Here is a 27347-nt window from a genome sequence, read left to right as displayed (position 1 = left end):
TGCTGAAGAGCTACTAGAAAAAGTTTGATACATGAGCGGTGGTTTGCAAACAACGCTGTTTTGCAATGTCGCTAGCATCTTGAACAGCTCCTAACTACCTTAACGTTAGCTTATTACCGGCCTCATCATCTCCGTTTGTTTTTTTTTAGGAAGAATGTGCTCAGCTTAGAACATTTGGCCGCGTCAGTTTCCAAAGCTTTCTTCTTATTTTTTCTGGACTTTTCAGCGCCGCATTTGCGCTTTCTGTTATCCATTTTTATCTCACTTTTTTTTATTTTGAGCAACTTGCAAGGTGACGAGTTGGGGGCGGGGCCAGGGAGTCAACGGATAATCACGTCATCATTATCTTGCAGGCTGCACTCTGCGAGAAAAAATGTAAATAAAAAATAGTGGGACGGTGGTAAAATAATAAATAAAAAGAGTGGGGCTGCAGTAAAAATAATAATAAAAATATATATTTATATATATATTTCAACCCAGTGCGATGACAACAACGGCCCTCGCAGCCAAAAAAACATACCGGCCCACCGGGAATTCTCCAGGTCCTCCCAATTAGCCAATCCAGGCCTGCACCAAACCCCAAACTGCTCCCTGGGCGCCGAAGCGCAAATGGCTGCCTGCTGCTCTGGGGGTGTGTGTGCACTTAGGATGGGTTAAATGCAGAGTGTGAATTCGGAATAATGGATCACCATATTTGGCTGAATGTCACATTACTTTACACTATTTTTAAAAACAGTAATGAGGTAACAAGATGGGCTGGGTCAGACAATAGATAAGAGAGAGTACATTGCACCAAACAAACACAACACAAGCCACGTGCTCACAGAAAGACAGTGTCATTTGGTGGCTATCCTGGGCACACCAGCTGAAGACTGTGACAGGTTTTCTGCCAAATTGTGTACGCAGCAGTCGTTCGCTTTAGTTAACAATAACAGTGTTTTGTGAATGTTGATACTTTAAATTAAATAAATACAAATGAAAATGTGTTTTATTTTAGCTTTATTTCAAAAGTAAAATTGAATTATCTAAAATAAAAGGTACCGTAATATTTATTTGTGTGCTTATTTATTTAGCCTCATTATTGAAATGTTTACTTAAAACACCAGGGGGACTTTATGTAAAAAAAAATTTGCAAACAAAACAAAAAATGAAACGATAACAATTTGTCCATTAGTTAATGTTAGTTAATTTATTAATTAACATCAACAAACAATGTACAATACATTAGTGTATTTATTCATCTTTGTTAGTTAATGAAAATACAGTTATTGCTCAGCCATGTATTATATTCACATGTATTGATAGTTCAACAACAACACAACATAACATGGATATGTTTGATGCTTATAAATAAATACAAACCTGCCATCTTCTTTAAGCAATGTCACACAGACACTCCTGCCTATTTCATATTGCTTAATATATAAAGTAATAAAACGTGGCATATGCAAATATTTTTGTATTGTGTCATTCCACACTGAACGCCTCACACAGAAGTGGTTTAATGCGCAGAGCGTCTCGGACTGTTGTTGTTATTTCTCTGGAGCATCTGCATTCCAGCACACATTACTGCGAGCCGCACAGACAGATCACTGCCATCACGATGCATTCTGGGTAACAGCACTACCAGTTTAGATCTTTATAATGATACATAGATTGTCAAGATTAAATTTGCCCCGTTTCATTTAATCTATTCATAAACACTGACACGTGCGAGTTGAAAGGCATTGAGGACGAGGACATCTTTGTGCTGGCTAAGAGGCTAACCTTTAATCTTTTGTGTTGTTAAAACATTTAAATATCAACTAAAAACCCCAGGTGCACCTAATGTAACTATTTTAGCTTCAAAGGCATTTGTTCTTTGTGAAATCCTGTACTAGAGAAGCAGAAGTGCAGTAAATCTGCGTGTGTTTGTCTCTCAGAGTCGGATCCTCAGGCGTTCGGCGTGCCGCTCTCGCAGGTGATCGTGAACGACCGGCGTCACAAGCAGCTCCAGGAGGAGCAGGAGGAGCAGCGCGGTCCAGTGGATCGAGTCTCTTCACTCCTGCACCTGACGGGACGCAGATCCACCAACAAGGAGCTCTCCAGCAGTAACTCGTCCCTCAGCTCGTCCTCCGAGACGCCCAACGAGTGCACCACACCCGGCACACCGGAGACACCGCTGCGCTCACGCAGACGGGTAGAGTATCACTTCAACTGCTTTACAGTGAAGCCACACCAGTGTCGGGGAAAGATACTTTTAAAAGCAATGCATTACGATATTGCGTTACTCCCTATAAAAAGTAACTAAGTTGCTTGGTCACTTTTTGTGGAAAGTAATGCATTATGTTTCTTTTGCATTACTTTTCAAATATGAGAAGGGCTTGATTTGTTTTAAGAAGTTCTATTTTTAGCAAATGTTTAAACCCTTTCACTCCAAAAAGTGTAATGAATAGACCTCAGGCTGAAGGAAAGGTAAACTCACGTCTAATTTTAGTTTATCTAAAGTCATTTTTGCTTATCAGTATGATTAAACTGGATCATCAAAGGTCAGCAGCAAAGACATTAGTTAATAAAATGAGATTAAATACATTTGTGTTATTTAACATTTAACTATTGCGGTTTTGCATCATACGTCATTTTAATGCATTTGGATGAATACTAAATTAGTGTGAGTGGGATGAATTAATGCACATTCACGTTTAGTCACATTAATGCACATTCACATTCACATTTTACCATTCAGTCAATAAATGGTAAAACACAAAGTAAATGGCCTAACTTAAAATTAACTCAGATATTTTCTTGTAAATTAAAAAGTAATGCATTACTTTACTAGTTATTTGAAACAAGTAATCTTAAAACGTAACTCCCGATACTTTATAATGCATTACCCCCAAAACTGGATCCTATTTGTTATGTATTTCATGCATAATTAACATTAATTAAATAGTGAGCAATGCATCTGTTGCTGTATATAATTATAGTCTATATTTATCTTATATAATCAATACAACTATTCATCATTAGTTGATGTTAGCTTAAGTGCATATAATAATATTTACACAAGTAAATGTTGAAATGATCATTAAAGTGCCTCTGTTATATAAAATGAGCTTTTATATAGTGTGTAGCACAGCTTTATGAATAAAAAAGTTATACATTTGAAAGTGCACTGTGTATGAAGTTATTGTCTCTCAAAAGAAAGAGTCGACTTTGAATCAATGAAGCGGGTCATTTTTAAAATTCATGAATATGAAACTTTTAGTTGCTTTTTCTGTGTAAACTTTTGTTTAGTGCTGTTTGAGACCCAAAACTGGTGCCACACATCATTAGACCTCACATTTAGGAATCAATAATAATCTTTAAATCTCTGTCGGGGGAAAACTAATGTTTCCGTTGTTTATTCATGACAACTGGGGATGATGATTTAATGCATAATGAAAATGTATTTGCTTTGATTATGTTGGAGATAAGTAATGCTATTAATAATGCCAGTGTTGGGGAGTGACATTACATTGCATGTACCTAAATGATGTACTTTAATTGCAAAATAAATATAATTGTAACTAGTAACCATATACAGGTTCAACTGATATCTTTCTTAAATCAACAGCAATGTTTCAGGAGTTTAGGACACAGAATATGACACATGCATATTTGATAACTGTTTTATTTTCTATTTTGGTTTATGGCATGTGCATTGACTGTTTTAGTTTTTTCACTGCATTGTTAGATGCCAGTGTTTCCTGTCTTAACTATATGGAAAGATTTGATTTCAAAAACAGTATCATACTGTAGCTACTAAACTACAGTTTTTCTTGTTATGGTTTACATCGGTATTAAACCTCAGAATGATCTCCAAGTTAGTTCTTATATTGTGGTGGCTGTGGTTTAAAATTAAACTTTAATCATTGTAAAATACTACTGTAAGCATAACCCTGCCTATTGAAATATTTACACTTCTTACTGGGTCAAAGACGTTAAGATGTCCACATCAAAAAAAAAAAAAAGTACAATTTTTTGTGTCCATAGAAAGCACATTAAATGTAAGTAAAATGTCTACTTTTAATGTTTCAAATAAGTTTTTGGAGAATAAAATGTCAAAATTTGGTTGTTCACATTCAGTGTAACACAATATTTATGCAAAAATTCAAACAACGTGCTTATTCTGACGTGCACATATTAAAATATCTAAAAGAATAATGGAGCATACAAAATTTTATTGTGTTTTAAATTAGTACAAAATTCTTACTGACAAATGGGCAAAACCAAGGATAGTGGCAAATGTTAAAAATGTAAAATTACAACTCATAAGTATTTGGGATGAAAGTAATTAGCCTTTTAATATGTCATAAATAGATTTTTGTTGTAAATATGCCTGACAAGATTGTTACACTGAATGACATTTTACTGGGTGTCTTCTGTAAATCAGGGGAAAATGTATGATATTTAATTTTGCTCAGAAAAGCAAAAACAAAATTGCAATTAAATAAAACAGAAAACTTTTTGCATTTTTTGGGGGGGTGGGGGGGGGACTACAACAGTTTATAGCAGTATTACACTTTTTTTTATGCTTAAACACTTTTTCGTCTTTAACCCTATTGCATTTTAAATAGGGTAACTTGTAATCTGTATTCACATCCTATGTAACTATTTCACATCCAAAGTGGCCTTCAGAAAACACTGAATAATGCAATGGTTTTAATAGAGTTGGAACTGTATTTCTCAGCCCAAAATGCTGACAGACGTGTCTATATTTGTGTGTTTGACCGCTGCAGGGCGGTATGTCTGTGGACTGCATCACTGATCTGGACGACAGTCAGTCTCGTCTGCTGGAGGCTCTTCAGCTCTCCACGCCTGTGGAGTCACACAGCGAGAAGAAGAAGAAGAAGACGAGCGACGCCAAGCTCAGCCTGAACCCCATCTACAGACAGGTGCCACGCGTGCTGGACAGCTGCTGCCAACACCTGCAGAAGTATGGTCAGTGCCACCTCAATACAAATCTCTTTTAAGGAGCCCCCAGTGTGAGGTCATCATGGTTCGATAAGCCCCGCCCCAACTTCCTGTTTCAATAGAAAACATCTACACAGGGAAAAAAAACAAGAAACGCTTCCTTTTCCATTTCATGGGGTCTGCAGAGTTCAGAATAACAGTCGGACTAGTCTGAGCGTAGTCTAAACACAGTTTTAAGACTGTTTCCGTGTAGACGTTGATGTAACCGTGCCGGTTATTTGCTCTGCTGCTGTTAAGGTCTGCAGACGGTGGGCATTTTCCGGGTCGGGAGCTCCAAGAAAAGAGTTCGACAGGTGAGAAGCAAATGTTTTATGTTTTAGAAATTACATATTTAAATATACCAGAATGCATAAAAAAGCTACATATTTCTAAAATTAAATTACATTAAATTGTAAAAACAAATAATATTTCAGTTATTATATTTCAGTAAAGGAATATAAAATAAAGGCATTTTATTTAATTTTGTATATTTTTCTCATCATAAAATATTTCATCATCTAGAACAGGAATTTCCAAAACCCAAATGTTATTTTATTTTATTTTTGACCTAAAATATTTATTTACAGTTCCTCTAAATTAATAAGTTTAAAGATTCAACAGCACATTTTCATATTCACAGTTCTCTGATGCCAATTAATGGTCACATGACAGCAATCAAATGAAATAATTAATCTTTTATTTTTATTATTTATCTTTTATTTTTAAACTTAAAAAACAAAAAATACAAACCTAAGCAATATTATAGTCACTCTTGTTAGTGCTTAATATATAACATAATAAAACTTACCAAAATTGTGTATTTTGACTTCCAGCTAAACAAATAAATTATTTCATTTTTTTATATAGTAAGTATTGCAATTTGTTTTCATTTTTAATTATTTATTTAAGTTGTACATTTTATTTATTCAATTAATTATTAGCTTTTTTCAACCCCTTACGGTTTCTTCATAAACCCAAGTTTGCTAAGCGTTCCTGTTGAACCAAGTGTACACAAACCTTTCAAGAAGGTTATTTTCAATGAATCTAGGCTAATCTGAATAATTGTAAACTGCATTAATGATCACAAATGAATGGAAAGGTTGTGCAACTTCCAGTATGTGAACCGATGTCAGTTCTCACAGTATTGAGGTGTGTTTGTTGTGCCGTTCAGCTGCGTGAAGCGTTCGATCGGGGTGCTGATGTTGTTCTGGACCAGCGGCACAGTGTTCATGATGTGGCAGCGCTGCTCAAAGAGTTTCTGAGAGACATGCCTGATCCTCTGCTGACCAGAGAACTGTACTCCGCGTTTATCAGCTGTGCATGTAAGCAAAACAACGCTGAGACAATCTCTCTTAAAGAATTCAAATATACTCACTCTCGGATCATCTAAGATTAGGATGAGTTTGATTTGGAGAAATGTAGCATTGTATCAGTGTCTCATCAATGGATGCTCTGCAGTGAATGGGTGCCGTCAGAATGAGAGTCTGATAAAAACATCACCATAATCCACAGCACTCCAGTCAATCAGTGAACATCTGGAGAAATCAAAAGCTGAAACAAATCCATCATTTAGATGTTTTTTAACTTCAAACCATTGCTTCTGGCTAAAAAAATTAAATCAAAATCCATAATAACACTTCCTCCAATGAAAAGGTGTCCTGGTGTGAATCAGGAGAGAAATCTGCACAGATCAAGCAGCGTTTAAACAGCTCTAAACAAATATGTGGCTGGATTTTGATGTGACACAACATTATTATGTTATTATGGATTATGGACTCATATATTGACCAGAAAAAAATGGTTTGAAGTTAAGAGCATCTTAATGCTGGATTTGTTTTGTCTTCTCCAGATGTTAACTGATGGACTGGAGTGCTGTGGATTATTGTGATGTTTTTATCAGACTCTCATTCTGACGGCACCCATTCACTGCAGAGCATCCATTGATCAGACACTGATGCAGTGCTACATTTCTCCAAATCTGATGAAGAAACAAACTCATCCTAATCTTGGATGATCTGAGAGTGAACACATTAAAATATTTCTGGATGTTCACTGTTCCTTTAATAAATCTTCACTTAATTCTTCTTTACTGCACTCATCTTCTCTGTGGTGTTTGTGCAGCTCTAAACAAGGAGGATCAGCACACAGTCATGCAGTTACTCATCTGTCTGCTTCCTGCCTGCAACAGTGACACCCTCCAGTGTTTACTTCACTTCCTGTCAGACGTAGCCAATCACGCGGAGGATTCGCGGGACGCTGATGGAAACGAGGTGAGCTGTTTGGTTCATTTGTGATGATTTTTACAATTAAGCAAATTTTTTATGTGTTTTATTTATTTATAAATGTTTAATTTAGACTAGTATCATGATTAGTGTGTGTGTGTGTGTGCGTGCGTGCGTGTGCGTGTGTGTGTATGTGTGTGTGTGTGTGTGTGTGGTTGTAGGCCACTCGCTAGTGCAGGTGAACACCAAAATGCTGCTTGGAAAAACGAAACAACCAAACCAGCTGTTAATGGCCTCGTTAATGCAATAGGTGCAGATAAGATGCTTTGACAAGTATTGTGGACTATGTGCTAGATTGCAACAGTTAAACTTGCATTCTTTGTTTCCTCTGGTGATCATGGAAAGTGGATAACGCTAGCTGCATTACTAAACAGAATATTATTTAAAAAACTGAGTTTTTACAGTGGAAAGCCACAACGGTAAGCCGTTTGGATTACAACTCCTGAAATATGTTACAATAATTCATCATATTTCAAAAAAAGACAACATCCCTGATGATCCATCGACATGGTGGGATATATCCCTCCTTCCTTCCATCTATAAGGTGTACATGAAATGCATATTGGCCAGAGTTCTTCCTTGGCTGATGGAGGCTGATATCTTATTCACCAAGCAAAAGGCATGCATCAATAGGCAAGGTATGAATGAACATGTATTTTGCCTTAAAACTGGGATTGTTGCCTTTAAGCATGAGTCATGTAGACTGTATTCAGTCTTCTAAGACTTTAGAGATGCATTTACTACTTTATCTCAAGATGTCATGATCAGATCACTGGAGGAAATACAGCTATCTCAACTGTTCATTGACACAGGGAAAGATGTATACAGAGGCTCCTTTATCAAACTAATCTGTGGAGAACAGGAAACACACCCAACACCACTTCAGACATCATTAAAACTGGATGCCCTTAGAGTGCAATTCATTTTATAATTCCCATCAACCAATGGTTAAAGTGGATGTGTCAGTGGACTGAATACACACAGCACTCGCAGCATTATTTTTCATTCCCAATGGGAAGGAGGGTTGAGGGTACCAAACGTGATATGGGTTCATACCACCATGAAGATTTCTCACCTTCTGAACATGCTGAATAATGATGACAAAGACGTTAGTTGGCTCCATCCTCTCTGTTCCTGGACCTCAGGAGATTCAGGGACTCATAGCTTCAAAAGAAAACCCAGCGAGAAGCTTGACACCCACTCTGCTGGTTTTGGTGTGTGGTCAGACCGGCCGGACCTGAATGACCTCTGTATAAGAGCTGGAGTATGAGTGGAGGGGGCTCGTCTGACTCTGGGATGGTGAGGGTATCATCACTGACCCCCTGACTTATGTAATGACTTATGTCAAGGCAACAGCTACATTCGGTCGATGTAGCCAGCTGCTAACATCTGCAGGACCTTGCTGAACTCTCATGGATTTACATCAATATCACCAAAAACAAGACTGGACTGGACTGAACCTTCAGGGATCACGCTGTTTCTCACTCATTTCTCAAGAATACTGCACTCAGTGAGGACATTGACATTTTCACAGTAAAAGCCAGATTACAAGCTCTTCCTACTAGACTCAACCTTTCTATTTGGTTTCTTACAACTCATGTTCCTCACTGTCTGCATCACACTACAGAACAGATCACAGAAACACTGCCACACATCCCGAACGGCTGTCATGCGAACAAAGGGAGTGCACATCGCAGGCCACGACAGAATTGTTAAAGACATATCAAACCATTTACCACTTTTAGTAAGAACATGCACACATTTGTGTATACTCATCATTTTGAATAATGAGGAGTGTAGAGAGGTGTTTGTTTTGGAGGTTGCATGCTCCTTTGACTCTAGTGTGGAGGAAGCTTTCCTGACTAAAGTCATTAAATAACAGTCACTCCTAAATACCATTTTAGAAATAGGTTATCGAGGAAGATCACTAGTTTTTATATTTGACAGCTTAGGACACACACACAGGTTTGTTGTAAGAGGGCTTCAACAGCTTGGGATGCCCATAAAGAGGGCTAAACGGCTAGCGAAGTACTGTGCTTCGTCTTCTATAGGCAGCCGTTATGTATGGAGGAGACACTGTTATTTATAATCATAACAACGGAGTGATATGTTTAGTGTTGTAGAGACCTGCTGCATGTCACTGGTCCATGATTTTGTACATGTATTTAACTGTAGCTAAAATATTTATGTCTCTGTAGGTTAAATCCTTTAAATGGACTTAAATTGTTAAAGTGTGTGTGTGTGTGTGTGTGTGTGTGTGTGTGTGTGTGTGTGTGTGTATAATGACATGGGTATGACACAGGTATTACAAGGAGAGGGTGACTTATGAGGACATAACCCATGTGCCCATTTTTCAAAACGCTTATAAATCATACAGAATGAGGTTTTTTGAGAAAGTAAAAATGCACAAAGTTTCCTGTGAGGGTTAGGGTTAGGTGTAGGGTTGGTGTGGGGCGATAGAATATACAGTTTGTACAGTGTGTGTGTGTGTGTGTGTGTGTTTGTGTGTGTGAGTGAGTGAAAATTGAACTGATGGATGTGATTGTTTGTTTGTTTGTTTAACTTATTTAGTCAAAGTAACTCATTCAAGATTACTTATGAGTTCTTGCGTGTGTGTAATTAACTGCATTAATCCCAAAGAGCTCAATGAACTCTGGGGTGTGTGGTCGGCCTGGAGAAAAATTTTATTATTTACTCCCTGTTTTCAAACTTGTATGATTTTCTTTCTTCCTGGAAAGTTTCCTTTTAAGAGTTAACCTCTGTTGTGCTGCTCTTTGCATGCAAAAGAAATGTTGTCTGTGTTTGTGACACGTATGCTGTATTGTAGGTGATTGGTAATAAGATGACGTCTCTGAACCTGGCCACCATATTCGGGCCGAACCTGCTGCACAAGCAGAAGAGCTCAGAGAAGGAGTTCAGCGTGGAGAGCTCGGCGCGGATGGAGGACAGCGCCGCCATCATCAGCGTGGTGCAGCACATGATCGACACGCACCAGTCCCTGTTCACGGTACATCACACACGCAACATGACCTTATGAGTGAGAGATGAGGATGCTGAGCCAGAGAAAACACAACAATAAAAATAAATCCCCACTTCCATGGCTGTTTGTTATGACAGTTTTATGAAAGTTCTGGAGATGTAGTTTCTGCTGCTCTGTCCTCTGGCATGTCCAAAAAAGGGCTGCTGAGATGATTTGAACCATTTCCGTTTGAATGAAGGACAAGTATGCTTGCAGAATAGAAACATATGCAGCTTTTAGGCAGATTGCACTCAGCAAAAGGGGAATATTATACATGTTTGTTTATTTATTGTTTGTTTGTTTGTCCAAGTGTTCCTAATCATAGTTTAATCCTAATTTAGTTTCATCATTTAAATTCTATAAATAATATCATATTTAAATAATTTCTAATTTATATTTTAAATATACATATCATTTTTCACACTCTCTTTGTTGACCATGAGAATGAATGAATGATTGAATGAATGTAAACATTAAAAAATATATTTTTTTAGTAAATATGATATTAAATATATAATTAAAATAATAAAACTGAATTAACACTTAATTATGTTTAGTAACATTAGGACCACATGAAGTACATGCAGTAATGTTAGTAATCATAATTTAGGCATAATGTAGTTATAGCATTTATATTATATATTTAATAAATGATATAATATAGTTTACATATTTATATTACATATTTTTACATATGACATATTTATACCAATTTTTAAAATGGCATCCTTGAAAGAATTTTTATTTATTTATTTATTTCCTAAATGGTCCAAATGTTACTAATCATAATTAAGTGTTAATTCCGTTTTATTATTTTAATTATCTATTTAAAATCATATTTGATTAAATAATTTAATATTATCTTTTTTTTTTTTTTTTTTTTTACATTTATCAGATTTTTTACATTGTTTCTCTGAATGAACCATGTTTCGCTGTTCAGTCTAAGATTTAATTAATATCTTCACATGTGAAATAAGTACAAGTCAAATGGGTAAGGGTTAGTCTGGTTAGTCTGCAAACCTGACAGATGTCCTAACAGATATCTCCAACACCTCACTGAGCCAGGCAGTCGCCCCCACATGTCTCAAATCCACAGCCATAATACCGATACCAAAGAAATCACCTGTGTCCTGTCTAAACGACTACTGTCCCATAGCACTGACTCCAATCATGATGAAGTTCTTTGAGAGGTTAGTCATGGAAAACATCAAAACCAGCCTCCCCAACACACTCGATCCACTCCAGTTTGTATACCATCCAAACCGCTCTACAGACGATGCAATTTCCTCCACACTCCACCTGGCTCTTACCCGCCTAGAGAATAAATACTCCTACGTCAGAATGCTGCTCATCGACTTCTCCTCAGCATTCAACACAACAGCGCATTAAGAAACTTAACCTGTTGGGCCTCCCTCTGTAATTGGATCCTGGACTTACTAACTGGAAGACCTCAGTTAGTCCGTGTTGGCCGCTACACCTCCAGCACCTCCACACTGAGCACAGGTGCCCCACAAGGCTATGTGCTCAGACCGCTGCTCTTCACACTGCTGACCCATGACTGCACTGCCAAGTTCAGCTCCAACCACATCAGCAGCAGCAATGAAACACACTAGATAGAGAAAGTGGCACAGCTGGCTGAATGGTGTCCCTCAATGTGGGGTAGACAAAGGTGGTTGTGATGGACTTCAGGAGAAACTCCATTGACCAAACACCACCAACCTTAACACATCACAGGAAAAAATGTCTGAAACTTTCTATTTTTTTTCTTCATTTTTTTTTTTTTTGCAATTTGAAGTGTGCTACACACAGATGAGTTGGCCTGTACAGACCACCTGTAGTAACACACTCTCCTCTATGTGTGCACTAGACAGTTTTCACACACACTGCTGTGTGTACGTAATCCCACAAAAGACTTGTGTATGTTTACATGCTTGTGCACTACAAGTCATCTTGCACTGTTCCCCAGCCAGCTGCTTGACTTACGATGTTTCTCTTTACACATGTAAAATATTTATGTGAAGCATTCGTATAGTTTGTATTTTTTAGTTTATGTATAGATAAACATTTATATATAGTATATTTATAGTCAAAATCTGTCAGTAGGTTAGTTGTGTATAGGTTGATACTGTTTTACTTCATTGTTATATGTCTGTATTTATGTAGCACTGTGATGCTGTGAGGCATGGTCCACACATGTAGAGGAACGACAATGAAGCTCAACTTGATTTGAACTTGACTGTTTAGTGTGAACTAGTTTCCCCTGCTGGCAGAAGCTGTAACTACATCATTACTTGCGCTAAAGCATCTTTCTATGGAGCCAGAAGAGTCTCAATAAAGATAAATGCACACACTACATTCACATATGCACACACAGGATTCATAGATGCACACACATGATTCATAAATACACACACAAGATGCACAAATGCGCACAAAATTCACAAATGCACACAAAATTTAAAAAGCACAGAAGATTCACAAATGCATACAAAATTCAGAAATGCACACAAAAATCAGAAATACACACACAATTCAGAAATGCAAACAACATTTACAAATGCACTCAAGATTCACAAATGCACAGAACAAGATTCACAAATGCACAGAACAAGATTCAGAAATGTATTTCTGATGCACACACACATATATCTTGAATTACAAACTGCTTGCGGTCTGTGAACTTCACTGCATTTGTGTGTGAATTTTGAGACTCCCTTGACTTGGCTCGACACACAAATGCTTTTTTTTAAACAGGGAATGATCTGCAACCAATCAGATATCTCCCTTGTTTTAGCCAATCACAAGAATGCACTCCACGTGGGGGGATTGTTTACTTATAAGCCAATCACATGAACGTGTTCACACAGCAATTGTATTAAATTGTATGAAAATACAGATGTTTAGATTACAATTCAGGTTTATTTTTTTTTTATTTTTTTACAAAATATAAATTTAAAAATGTCTCAATACATATAGCCCAGTGACTGCAGAAAAAAAGTTAACCATGGATTCATAAATTTGCAATAGGCAATTATTTCATTTTATTGAAATATTTTAATGAAAGTAAAAAATAATAATAAAAAATGTTTAAACCTTTTTGAATATTTAAATATATCTAAATATTCTTTTGGATGCAATATAGAAGTCACTTTAATTATAATATTCAGTCCCTACATGAAGAGAGAGTCAGTGGTCCGCTGCGAGAGGAAAGTGGCTCTCTGGCTGCGAAAAGTGGGTCTCCGGCTGTCGTTCGCTTAGGAAAGTGAGTTGATCGCTGCATGAGGAAAGTGAATCGTTCGCTCAACTTCGCTGCTTGAGGAAAGTGAATCGTTCGCTGAGGAAAGTGAGTCGCTCGCTGGGTGAGGAAAGTGAGTCGTTCGCTGCGTGACTCGTAAGGAAAGTGAATCGTTCGCTGCGTGACTCGTGAGGAAAGTGAGTCGCTCGCTGGGTGAGGAAAGTGAGTCGTTCGCTGCGTGACTCGTAAGGAAAGTGAATCGTTCGCTGCGTGACTCGTGAGGAAAGTGAGTCGCTCGCTGGGTGAGGAAAGTGAGTCGTTCGCTGCGTGACTCGTGAGGAAAGTGAGTCGTTCGCTGCGCAAAGTGAGTCGCCGGCTGTGTGAGGTAAGTGAGTCGTTCGCTGCGTGAGGAAAGTGAGTCGTTCGCTGATTGGCTTATAAGTAAACAATCCCCCACGTGGGGTGCATTCTTGTGATTGGCTAAAACAAGGGAGATATCTGATTGGTTGCAGATCATTCCCTGTTTAAAAAAAGGCATTTGTGTGTCGAGCCAAGTCAAGGGAGTCTCAAAATTCACACACAAATGCAGTGAAGTTCACAGACCGCAAGCAGTTTGTAAATCAAGATATATGTGTGTGTGCATCAGAAATACATTTCTGAATCTTGTTCTGTGCATTTGTGAATCTTGAGTGCATTTGTAAATGTTGTTTGCATTTCTAAATTGTGTGTGTATTTCTGAATTTTGTGTGCATTTCTGAATTTTGTATGCATTTGTGAATCTTCTGTGCTTTTTAAGTTTTGTGTGTGCATTTGTGAATTTTGTGTGCATTTGTGTATCCTGTGTGTGTATTTATGAATTATGTGTGTGCATGTATGAATCCTATGTGTGCATATGTGACTGTAGTGTGTGCATTTATCTTTATTGAGACTCTTCTGGCTCCATATCTTTCTAACCATATATTCTGAAGAAACCAGATAACCAGAAACAGAAAGGTTATCCATCACAACTATAACTATAGTAATATTTAAATACTGTTATAATATATTTAATATTTTGAAATAACATTTATGTTTATATTTAAATTCCCTTTAATTTATTTTAAGTAATTTTAAGACTTCAGCGTAAACGTTATTTTCTAAGTTATTCAACTAATGTTTGTGTGATTTGTGCCGCAGATCTCAGCTGAGCTGCAGAACGAGCTTCTGCTGAGTTTGCTGGACACAGACAGTGATGTGGTGCATTATCTGCTGAGGAGGAAAACACCACAGTGTGAGTAAGTGAACATCAAGACTGACACGTCATTACAGACAATAGACAATAACTGTGCAGTAATCTGATTAATCACACTGCATTATATTATATTATATTATATTATATTATATTATATTATATTATATTATATTATATTATATTATATTATATTATATTATATTATACATTTTCACAGCATTACAGTCAATTATATGGGCCTGTTTTATTATAATTCTTATATTCAGTTTTAAGTTTAAAAAGAAGAAGAAAAAATAAAAAAACATACATGTTAAATATATTAACAAAAGTTTTAATATATAAAAAAACAGACATAAACATAGACAAAGGTCTTCCTTCCTACTAAATCAGACTATATTATATTATATTATATTATATTATATTATATTATATTATATTATATTATATTATATATTTTATTGTATTATGTTATGTTATATTATGTTCTTATAGTTTAATATAGTATTAAACATGTTATATATTTGTTACGTTATGTTATAATATTATAATATTATATTAAAGTTTAATATAGTATAGTATAGTATAGTATAGTATAGTATAGTATAGTATATAAGATTCCAAGTTAAAAAAACACATTAAGGCTACACTATAACAAGAACAAAACAAAATTAAACGTTATATATTATATTATATTATATTATATTATATTATATTATATTATATTATATTATATTATATTATATTATATTATACATTTTTAATATTATATAGAATTCCAAGTTTTTAAAGAAAACTGTTAGGCTTAGAGTGTGACATGAATAAAATAGTTATATAATATAATATAATATAATATAATATAATATAATATAATATAATATAATATAATATAATATAATATAATATAATATAATAATGGAATGGAATGGAATGCAACGGCAAAATGCAACATAACATAATGAATATTATTAGTTTTCACAACAATAAAGTAAATCATTAAGGCCTATTTAGTTATAGTTTGTATTATTTTATCATAAAGAGTTGAAGTTAACGGTGTGCTTGATCTGTGTTCCTGCAGAGATGTGAAGAGCTCCAGTGGAGAAATCTCTCCGTATGACAACAACTCTCCGGTGCTCTCTGAGTGGTTTCCTCCATCAGGACTGGAGCATCAGAGTCCCACACACCTCCAGCACGCTCTCGAGAGCAACAACACTGTCAACTTCTGCCTCTCACCCTCACAAGCCAGCGCCGGTGGGTTTATACACTAATGAAGAAACGTCAATGATACTGACCTCCTGATTTCAGTTTAAACTCATAACAAATGTGTTGAATCACACAAGAAGCTCTCAGTGAATAGAGTTTGTTGTTAGGTTATTCCTACTGATACTCTAATAAGCACAAAATACACAGCACAAATATTGGGTAAAACAATTATTTTAATTAGATCAAACCAGGGTTATCATAGTTCATTAAAAGTTAGACCATAGAAAAACATTTGTCATTTAAAAATAAAATACATTTTAACCTAATCAAAACAAAATACAAAAGATCTGTATTTAATATTCAATCATTAATAATAATAATTATTATTATTGTTATTATTACTAGTATTGTTTTTGTTGTTGCCTTTTTGTGACTTAAATACTTACCCCACATATTGAGACAACAGTAATGCTAACAGAAATAATATAAAATCTTATTTAATTTCAGTTAGATCACAAGGAAACTTTTTTTCCATTTAGTCAAATTTATATTAAAATAGTTAAAACTTAAATAAAAATGTATACTTTAACAAATAAAATAATAAATATTTTTTTTTTTTACAGTATTACAGTAAATCATATCGCCTCTTTTATTGTGATGTTTTATTATAATATTCAATTACAAAAAAATTATAAAAACTATATGCAAAGATAATGCAAGCTGCATTGTATTATTACATTATATTATATTATATTATATTATATTATATTATATTATATTATATTATATTATATTATATTATATTTTCTAAATCAATGAAACTAAAATCAAACCAATACATTTTTATTAACATTTCCAAGTAATATATATATATATATATATATATGTTTATATGTGTGTATTTTTTACCTGAACTCATCACAGTACAAAATCCGATTGCTTTCTTCTGCATTCATGTATTGCTGTCTTGTAAATGTGTTGACATGAGGCAGCACAGGTTTTGTGAGAGTTGAACATGTCAGTAATGAATTTTCTCTTCTCCTCAGGGGAAACCATACATGATAAGGCGTGTATCTGGAGAACACGACACGCTCTTCTGTCAGGTCTTCATGACAAACTCCTCACAGGTACAAACATGAGACAAAAGACATCAGTCAAAAGAAATATGCATGACAGTTTAAATACTCTTTAAGAAGAGCCAGATAATTTATAATGTGTTATGCAATACACTCAGTATTTTATACAGTAGAAGTTATTTTAATCAAAGGGAAACACATTGTGCACATTAACATTTTGTCTTTACTCCGTGCACTTTTATTCTTTTGATATTTTGATACAGTATCAATCTTAATTATTTATTACAGTTTTTAAATGGTCAAATAGTGAAATTTCATGACTGTATTCTTACTGGTTCAAATATATTATTTTTCAACAACATATGTGTGCTGAATTCTGGTGTCAATTAAAAAAATTTAATTTACTAGGTCCAAAATATAATACTGATATTTTGCAGCCCCAAATGTTTGTCTAAAAAGGTTAATTATGATATACTTGAGATTATTATTTTCAAGAAACCGAATACTTTTGGGAATAAAGAATATAAATAAGAAAATTTGTATAAAATGGCAGTTAAGAAGAGTTTGTTTCTAAAACAGTTTTATGATTCTTAGAAATATTAACACAGCAAGATAAATCTTATCTTCATTATAGAAAATAATGGAAATTAAGCTTGTTTGATTTTATAACTTCCTAAAAAAATTCCACATTTTTGAAACCTACATATTTATATCTAACAAAACAACATAAATGTTACTCTGAAATATTTAAGACTAAATAAATTAATTTTAGTCTTCAGTGTCACATGATCCTTCAGAAATTATTATGATTTATTAACAATATGTTGATTAAATATCAGTTGACTGCTTAATACTTTTTTTTAACCTGTGACACTTTTTTCTGGATTCTTTGATGAACAAACAGTTAAAAATAACAGCATTTATTCAAATATAAATCTCTTTTTTTACAGTATAAGTCTTTACCATCACTTTTTTCCAACATTTTTAATAAATAATCATATCAGAATGATTTCTGAAGATCATGTGACACTGAAGACTGGAGTAATAATGCTGAAAATACAGCTGCACATCACAGAAATAAATAGTTTTCAAGGATATTAAAATGGTAAACCATTATTTTAAATTGCAATAATATTTCATACTATTATAGTTTTTTTGATCAAATAAATACATCTTTCATGAGCATAAGAGACTTCTTTTAAAAATCTTTCTGATCCCAAACTTTTGAACAGTAGTGTATTTTACCAAAGTTTTTTGACACTAATTTAACTTCATAGCTAATTTTAACCTATTTTTGACACCAATGGTACTCCATACATACCCAGCAAAAAATACCCTAGAAACATCATGGGTGCACAATGATTTAGTAAAATCTAAACATGTAGTGAAACAACATTATTTAGTGGGGACCAAATAAAAGCTAACAAGTAAGGGACTAAATCTGGTAAAATGTTACATATTGCTCTTTGTACTGTTGTAAAATACATTCATGAGAAACAGTAAATATATCAGAAAATGCCAGTATCGGAGCCGATACCAATACCGATACTGAGTATCGGATCAATGCATGCCTGAAGACAAGACATGTTATATCTTTTGCAAAATAAAATAAATTACGTGTATTTTGAGGGTCTAAAAGCATTTGCAATGTTTCATTCCAATGTTTCAAACTGTGTGTTATGAGGGTTAAGAATAAGGAAATGTGTCTCTGTCCTTCAGGTTCGGATGGACACCTGTATAAACGCGCCTCTTCTGATGTTTTCTACGATGACGATAACGACATGGAACCTGTGCATGAGACACAAATGTCCCATACGAACGTCTTTGCTGAAGGTAAAGCGCACCTTCAGGTCACGAGTGCAGATGGCAGTCCTCTGTGCTCCCCACGCCATCAATTACATCCTATTGCATCAAGCTGCTGGACTGCATTTCACCAGTCAGAGGAGGCGATGGCACTTCCTGCCAAACCAGATGACAGACTTCCTGCTGTGTCCTTGCAGCCGCATGTCACTTCCTGTCAGGGTGCGGCGTCACACATGCCACCCAAGAGCTTCGGAGTGGAGCAGCATCCAGACTGGCCCACAGAGAAGTGGCAAATATGGCAACTCCTGTCATCAGAAAGCATAGACACACTTCCAGAGACTATGGTGTGAAACATGCAGCTTAAAGGGACAGTTCACCCAAAAATGAACTTACTGTCATCAAAAGAAGATATTCGAAGGACACCATTGGCTTTCAATGAATGAGGCATTTCTCCAGATATTTTCTTTTATTAAAGGCATACAGGTTTGGAATGACTGAAGGATGACAGAACGATCATTTTTGGGTGAACTGTCCCTTTAAGAGAGTCAATTTGAATTGAATTGGATGCAACCCACAGAATGTTTAATTAGGATTTGAATTGGAAAGAGAGAAAGCACCGCAAAATGTTAGCGTATTGCTTACATATCGTTTTAATACAAATAATTATTGATATAAAAATTTAGGAAGAATATTGTAATGTTTTACATTTAAGTTTGTGGTCGTCATGATTTTTTAAATATTTATTTATTTTTTTATAAAAAAGATAATAATTTTATTGATCTAGGATGCATTCAATTGATCAAAAGTACCAGTACATACATTTATAATGTTACAAAATATCTCTGTTTCAAATAAATGCTGCTCTTTTGAACTTTCAATTCATCTGTGAATCCGAAAAAAAAAATGTAACACAGTTTCTACAAAAATATAAAATCTTTTCAGCATCATAATCAGAAATGTTTCTTGAGCAGTAAATCAGCATATTATACTGATTTCTGAAGATCATGTGACCCTGAAGACTGGAGGAATGATGATGAAAATACAGCTGTGCTTCACAGAAATATATTACACTTTAACACAGATTCACACAGAAAACAGCTGTTATTAATTGTAATAATATTTCACATTTTTACTGCATTTCTGATAAAAAAGAATTGCAGCCCTGGTGAGCAGAAGAGACTTCTTTCTAAAACCATGTGTTGGGTGTAGTAACACGGCATTGGTAATTATACCCGAAAAATTACTCTTTTAGCAGTTATATGAATTTATTTGAATAGAATGGAAATTGAATTGTAATTCTGCATTCTGTGAGTTGTGGCCAGTTCACTTCAAAGGACCGAAAATAAGCTTACATTCTGAATTCACTTCAGCCTCAGTTGAAGCTCAATTGAATTTATCAATAGAATATATTTACTTTTAGTAGTTTGGTCATTTCCAAAGAATTTCATTTTTTTGTAGGTGATTAAAAAAAAAACACAGCAAACATTTGCGCTTTGGAGATTTAAAGATTGATTTAGCTTTATCTGTTAATAATGCCTCATATTTCCAGCTTTGTCCTTCCTCTGTTCATCGGTTGATTTCATCACTGATGATGTTTTAGGAAGTATTTGGCTTCTTGTCGTCACTTCATCATCACTTCATACGGTAACGAGCATTTCAGATTAATTACAGTGCTGCAAACAACCAGAATGTCATATTTACGAAACCCAGTGTGTTTATTTATTAATGTTATTTATTAAATTAGCCACTAGTATGTTACCACTGTGTATAATCACCACAGAATGATGTTAGTTTGTTGTCTCAGTATTGCTTTATCTGAATAAAATCAATAATATTTTTATCTCCACCATATTCAGATTTTAAAGTCAGAATGACTCTTAATTCACGTTCCTGGTTCTATTACCTGTGATTCAGAGGTGCACATTATTCTGAAGAAACGTGTTTATCTTTATATCTTTTTTTAATGTAATAATTTGCTCTGCCTTTTGAAACAATTTTATTTTTTGACTGATGTTGCTGTAAATTTCCTCACCCTCAGGTCATCCGAGCTGTAGATGAGTGTGTTTCTTCATCAGATTTGGAGAAATGTAGCATTGCATCAGTGTCTCACCAATGGATGCTCTGCAGTGAATGGGTGCCGTCAGAATGAGAGTCTGATAAAAACATCACAATAATCCACAGCACTCCAGTTCATCAGTTAACATCTGGATCAGACGAAAACTGAAACAAATCCAGCATTGAGACGATTTTATCAGCTGTTTGGACTCTCATTCTGACGGCACCCATTCACTGCAGAGCATCCATTGGTGAGACACTGATGCAATGCTACATTTCTCCAAATCTGATGAAGAAACAAACTCATCTTAATCTTGGATGGTGTGAAGGTGGACATGTTTTCAGCTAAATATCACTTTTAGGTGAACTATTCCTTTAAATTACAACCACATGAAGAACAAAGCAATCACGTCCTGTATATGAGTTTATACATTTATAAGTGAGTTTTAGTACTTCATTATTTTCCCTGTCAGTGTTCTGTTTGATATTTCTGATATTTGTACAGTCAAGAGCAATCATTTTATAAAACAAATATATATTTTGATAATCAATTACTTTAATCCAAATAGTAGGAGAAAGACCAGAATACAGAGTATTTTAATGACGTTTGTTGTGTATCAAAAGTCTCTGTTTTCATCATGCAGTTCATACACAATAGAATGTGATGAAACTGTTTCAAGAGCCTTAGGTTGGGTTTTTGGGTTGTGCTTTGTTTGTTTGTTTGTTTGTTTATTTGTTTGTTTTGCCTGTAGTCAAACACATCTGTGTTCACAAACACAATAAAATGAATGTCTCTCAAAGTTCATCTGTGCAACATGAAGATTTATTTTTATTTACATTACAGCATTGTTTTACTGACATTGAGGTACTATTATAGTTTTTGTTAATATTTAGAATTATTATTTTTTTTATTTTGTGTTATTTTTACTTTTTAAAACACTTTTACTTTTATTTTACTACAAGTTAATTCAGTTAAACTTTTATTTAATTTTAGGTAATTTTATTTTAAGTAAAGGATTTTTTATTTTATTTTATATATGTATGGTTTTTGTTTTATTTATAATAACCCTGCAGACTTCAGCAGTAATTTCCGTTCAGAATGTGGTCATTGTACTTTATATGTACTATAAATAGATTGATGTTTACTGTAAAGATTGTGTGTGTTCATGCTTGTCGGTTTCCTTGGGCTTTGTATTTAGTCCATTGTTTTGATTTCCCAGGAGCAGCATGAAACCACATTCACATCCCCTCCAAACAGGAAGTGACAAACAGTCGAGTGAACTGATGAAGTGAAGTGCACCGAGAGGCTTTTGGCCGATCTTTGCTCTGTTCTGGGACTTTTGCTTTTGCCACATTTCAGTATGTTGATGGAGTGACCTGTTCAAATCACACACATAAAATATTATTTATAAAAGTAGACTTTTATAACTTTTTTTTACTTTAAAATTATATTGTAAAAGTACTGTATAAACATAGTCATTTTTTTATTACATTTGTATTTATTATTATTATTAATAAATTAAAATGAATACAATTATTATAAATTCTACAAATACTTATGGATGGAAACATTTATGATCATTTTTATTTATTAAATTTTATTTAGTTATTTTTGCATGCATGAAAAACATTCAAGTAGCTTGAAAAATTCTCCCTGCGCTGCACTTTTGGTAAGAGATGATTATATAGTAGTTTTGTTTTATTTATTTATATACAATATTTTATGATGCATCCCTTGTTTCACACATTTACACTATTTTTTGTATTTTACAGGTCTTTATGAAGTATGTCTACAGATGATTGATTACAGACATATATTCTATAAGGTTAGTTCATTTTTGTTTACAATGTTTTTCATTTATTACATTTACAATTGTATTGTTGTTGATCCTAAATAAATAAATAAATATATAAAAATATTGATTAAAAAAATATTTGTACTGGAAAAAAAACAAATTATATATATATATATATATTTATTTTATTTTTTTTCAGTACAAATATTTTTTTAATCAATATGCATATCATTGAGAAACAACAAAATAAAAAAACTGAAGTCTGAAACGTATCAAAAAGTTATTCGTTTTTCAATTAAAACAAGAAGAAAATATATATCCATGAATGTGATTTTTTTGCAGATATTTTTTCTTGTTTTAAGAAATATATGTGTGTATATATATGTATATATATATATATATATATATATATATATATATGTATATATATATATATATATATGTATATATATATATATATATATATATATATATATATATATATATATATATATATATATATATATATATATATATATATATATATATATATATATATATATATACACATGGCAGGGCACATATATTTAGCAGGACAGCTGTTTGTGTAGTTACTAGATGAGCCTCTAGAGGGAGACACAAGAGTTCAGTTCAATCACTGACATTAACAAACACATTCAGCATTTAAAACACTAGAGTAAAGCATCATATTAGAACAAGAAAACAGTAGTTTAGATGTGTTGAGTGATTTAAAAAGTGCAAATGAAATGTTTGAGTGTACTTAAACAACTAAACAAACAATATTGTGGTCTGAGAAATTCGGACTCCAGGATCACGTCGGTTCCCACAGTCATGGAAAACCTGGAAATGGCAGGGAAGGTTAAAACTGTGGTTTGCAGGCCTAGAGAAGTCAAGGAAAGGTCTTGGAAAATCACTGTGAAAATGTGGGAACTTTGATTTGTGTCTCGGCAGGTCTGTTATTATGATTTTAAATAAAATTCACCCAGAAATCATGAACTGCCTCTGATGACCACTGAAGGATTTCCATTCTTCTGTGAAAAGATCAGAAAGACCTGTGAGCTTCTGTTGACCATACAACAACAACAACAACAAAAACCTCTGTTTTCTATGTGGATGTGTTAAAATGTAATTTAGTATGTATTTAATATTTTCAGGATTCTTCGATGAATAGAAAGTTCTTTTGAAACGTTTTAAATGTTTTTGTTGTCACTTTGGATCAAGTTAATGTGTCATTGTTAAATAAAAGAATTAATTTGTTGTTGTTGTTAAACATCTTCATAACCCAAATGTGATTATTATTTTAAAAATGTGATTATCTTAAATAATTATTAATAATATATAATAAATAACATATTATTGTGCTTAATAATAATAATAAAAATCTTACTAACTGCAAATATAATTATACATTTACAAATATATATATTTACAGGATTGGGGAGTAACGGAATACATGTAACGGCGTTACGTAATCAGGATACAAAAATCCAGTAACTGTAATCCGTTACAGTTACGTCAAAAAACGTAGTAATCAGATTATAGTTACATTTTGAAAAAAGGGGGAATACTTTCAGGATTACAATGGTTTAATTTAAAACTAAATAAATCAGTATTTTGGCATAATAATACTATATTAAGCACAGCTTGATTAATGACTCAGGCGAGTCACGTGTGCCACCCGCTGGTGCATGCGCACATAAATAACGGCTGTCTACAATCTCCTCAGACGCAGATTGAATCACTGCTGCAAAAACACGTTCATTTCATGCAAATTCCGCTGCTGTTTTGTTTAAAAAGAAGAAATTGCAAACAACGTTGAACACTGCAAACTGCCTTCCAGCAAAGAAAACACTTCATCGAAGGATTCGACATCCTAAAACCTAAAGAAGCATTTACACTTTTAAAAATTAGTTTTATATTTGCAAATATATATATATATATATATATATATATATATATATATATATATATATATATATATATATATATATATATATATATATTAAAATATTTGTATTCTCTATTGTCCTTTTGAAGAAACATTTTCCATTGTCAAAAAATTGTGTTATTTGCTTGGAAAAAAATGAATTTGTATTCTCTATTTTCCTGTTGAAGAAACATTTCCTTAAAATTCTTTCTTATTATATTTTCTTCAAAACAAAACAAAATAATCTGTAATAACAATACCATGCACTAGATTTCTGTATAGTCCTTTACATATATATTAATTCAGGGCTGTGAAATTTTTAATTAATAAATGCTGTTGTTTTTAAAAAAATAATATTTGGCCTTGAAGTAATCCAGAAGTAATCCAAAAGTAATCAGTTACATTACTTTCTTGTTGTGGTACTTGGATTACGTTACTGAATACTTTTTTTTATGAAGTAATTAGTAACTGTAAAGGAATAAATTTTTAAAGTAACCCTCCCAAGCCTGAATATTTATTCCAATTATTTATTTTAAAAAATCTTACTGACCCCAAATATATAACAAAATATGTATAGACAATTAAAACCATTTTGTAAATATACTATATATTGTTAGTGAAACAGTTATAAATTAGTTATATATATTGATAACTCTTCTTATCATATTTTATCTAAAGTATAGCAAATAAACTGTGATAATGTGACAAATGTTGAAGATGTCTGAATGCAATTTATTTTGACTGTATATTTAATTTTTATAGTGAACAACTACACCTTACTTGAAAAAACTGATACATCGTGTAAATGACACAAATAAATAAATAAATAGGACGAACATACAAATTAAGCAATTTAAAAGTATCAAACATGGCCTCTCAGACCCCAGCTATGACAAACTACAGTAAAAGATCCCCCCACTTTCACTGCATGGAAAACAGCAGCTTGAACATTCTTCCAACTATCTCAACAGACTCAATAAAAGACACGATCACGAATAAATGGTGACTGAATTCTTCATTTCATGAAGTTTTCTGCACAGAGTAAGACTGTTATCAGACATGCTGCTCTCCTGATGAAACAAGCTGAAACAAGTGGGATTCCCCTCGTCTAGAAACATGTGCTTCAGCTTTATGAGCCAATCTGCAGCACAGCTGTGTGTTACTCTGACTAACACTTAACTGTGATATACGGCTCAACCGACGGACCAGCATCCGCACTGATTTATGACAGATTCTGTCTGCTGCTGCTCGATCATCAGACGCTGGCCTGTCACTCAAAGCTTTTCAGAGTGAAAAAAAACAAACTAAACAACATTCAGTGAGAAAAAGACTGATTTCATCCATTAGGAATTGACTGGATCACTAAGTTTGGGTGTTACCAGAATGATGGAGAGGGATGGAGCTGAACAAAGGCATTTATAATGTTACAAAATATATAAATAATTAAATTCAGAGATAGTAAGAAAGATTAGTAATAACATTACAATTAATATTTGGTTCAGTGGTTTTTTTAAAATAATAATAACAGTAATAAAAAACATATTTATATTCATACAACAGTTCTTTCTGGTCCTTGAGTCTGATTGGCTGAGAGCTTTTACCAATGATGCGATATTCTAATGAATTCTAGTTTGTATCTCTCCACTTGCAGTATTTCTCACAGCAAGTGTCATGGCAGACTTCCAAAACCATTATAATTTCACAAATAATACTGTTTTTCTATCACAGAATGTAGTTTTACGAGTTTTTTAGGTTAGAATGCATTTGTTTAGACTTACGATTGACGTATAGACTAATAAAGATAGCGCAGTAGTAGTAAAGACTTTTATATTGAAAGAGACTGAAACATGGTTGTAAACAAGGAAGTTATTTTTAATTTTTATAAATACCTTATAAGATGCAGCCAACAGGTGCACTGAGCACCGCTGTCATCAGAAAACTCCCTTAATTAACAGATGAAATGATAGTACGATAAAGATATCGCTTCCCTCAATGGACATTCAAACTAATGTTTTATTGTGAAAATGAGATTGATCCCGAAGAATGAACGCTAGCTCAGTCCATCTCTCTCTCTCATAATACTCTACTACACACAAAAAACTGGTTTTAATACAGTAATACAACGCAAGGGTGTAGAATTTAGCAGTGATAGCCAGCGACTACTAAATTGTCCTTAGCAATAATTTTGATCAAACAATTAAATATATGTGTATGTAACCACTCATTTTGGACACATCTGAAATAGATCATAATATTGATATTATCTGAGAAGTTAAAGAAAACTGAACTTTCAATAAAGCACATTTAATACATGAGCAGAGTATGAACATTTAAGAGCAGAAGTGTTTTAAACATACGAGCACAGCTCAGCTGAATGATTAAATTACTCTTTAACTTCATTGTTCTGCTGTGTTGTGTTCATCTGCTTCTTTTTTTTTACATTGACCATCACTGGCTTATACAATCAGATAACCTCGATAGCGATAACCTCCCCGTGCTGGGTTGCATCATATCATGTGTCAGATATATTGTCAAAAGCATCAAATATTTGCTATATTAAGAGGATTTGGCATTTCCAATAAATGTAGGCCTGTTACATTGTTCTTATTATTAGGTTACTTTAGGTTTTACTACAAAAACTGTGGTTAAACTATAGTAAATGTAACAAAACAATGGTTAATTTGTACCATTGTACCATGATTTAAGTATAGTACCCATTTTTTTTTCCAGTAAAACTTTTTATTGTATT

At 33.6% G+C, this 27347-nt stretch overlaps 1 protein-coding gene across 3 annotated transcripts in view; it reads left to right on the top strand.

Moving 5' to 3' along the window:
* Window positions 1-21678, top strand: part of LOC127964774 (rho GTPase-activating protein 6) — a 38090-nt gene extending 16412 nt beyond the window's left edge. For 2 of the 3 annotated variants that reach the window (XM_052565104.1, XM_052565103.1), the window contains exons 4-13: window positions 1923-2179; window positions 4761-4962; window positions 5233-5288; window positions 6146-6296; window positions 7096-7244; window positions 10084-10263; window positions 14687-14784; window positions 15817-15989; window positions 16988-17068; window positions 18737-19573. In XM_052565104.1, the coding sequence (XP_052421064.1) occupies window positions 1923-2179; window positions 4761-4962; window positions 5233-5288; window positions 6146-6296; window positions 7096-7244; window positions 10084-10263; window positions 14687-14784; window positions 15817-15989; window positions 16988-17068; window positions 18737-19170 (1781 nt within the window). In that variant the 3' untranslated portion in view covers window positions 19171-19573. Of the gene's footprint in view, window positions 1-1922; window positions 2180-4760; window positions 4963-5232; window positions 5289-6145; window positions 6297-7095; window positions 7245-10083; window positions 10264-14686; window positions 14785-15816; window positions 15990-16987; window positions 17069-18736 lie in introns of all 3 variants that reach the window. The other variant, XM_052565102.1, reaches the window with a different exon arrangement.
* Window positions 21679-27347: the final 5669 nt, after the last annotated feature.

Source organism: Carassius gibelio, chromosome B9 (assembly GCF_023724105.1).
Source record: "Carassius gibelio isolate Cgi1373 ecotype wild population from Czech Republic chromosome B9, carGib1.2-hapl.c, whole genome shotgun sequence".
Lineage (NCBI taxonomy): Eukaryota > Metazoa > Chordata > Actinopteri > Cypriniformes > Cyprinidae > Carassius > Carassius gibelio.
This window is presented reverse-complemented; position numbering and strand designations above follow the sequence as displayed.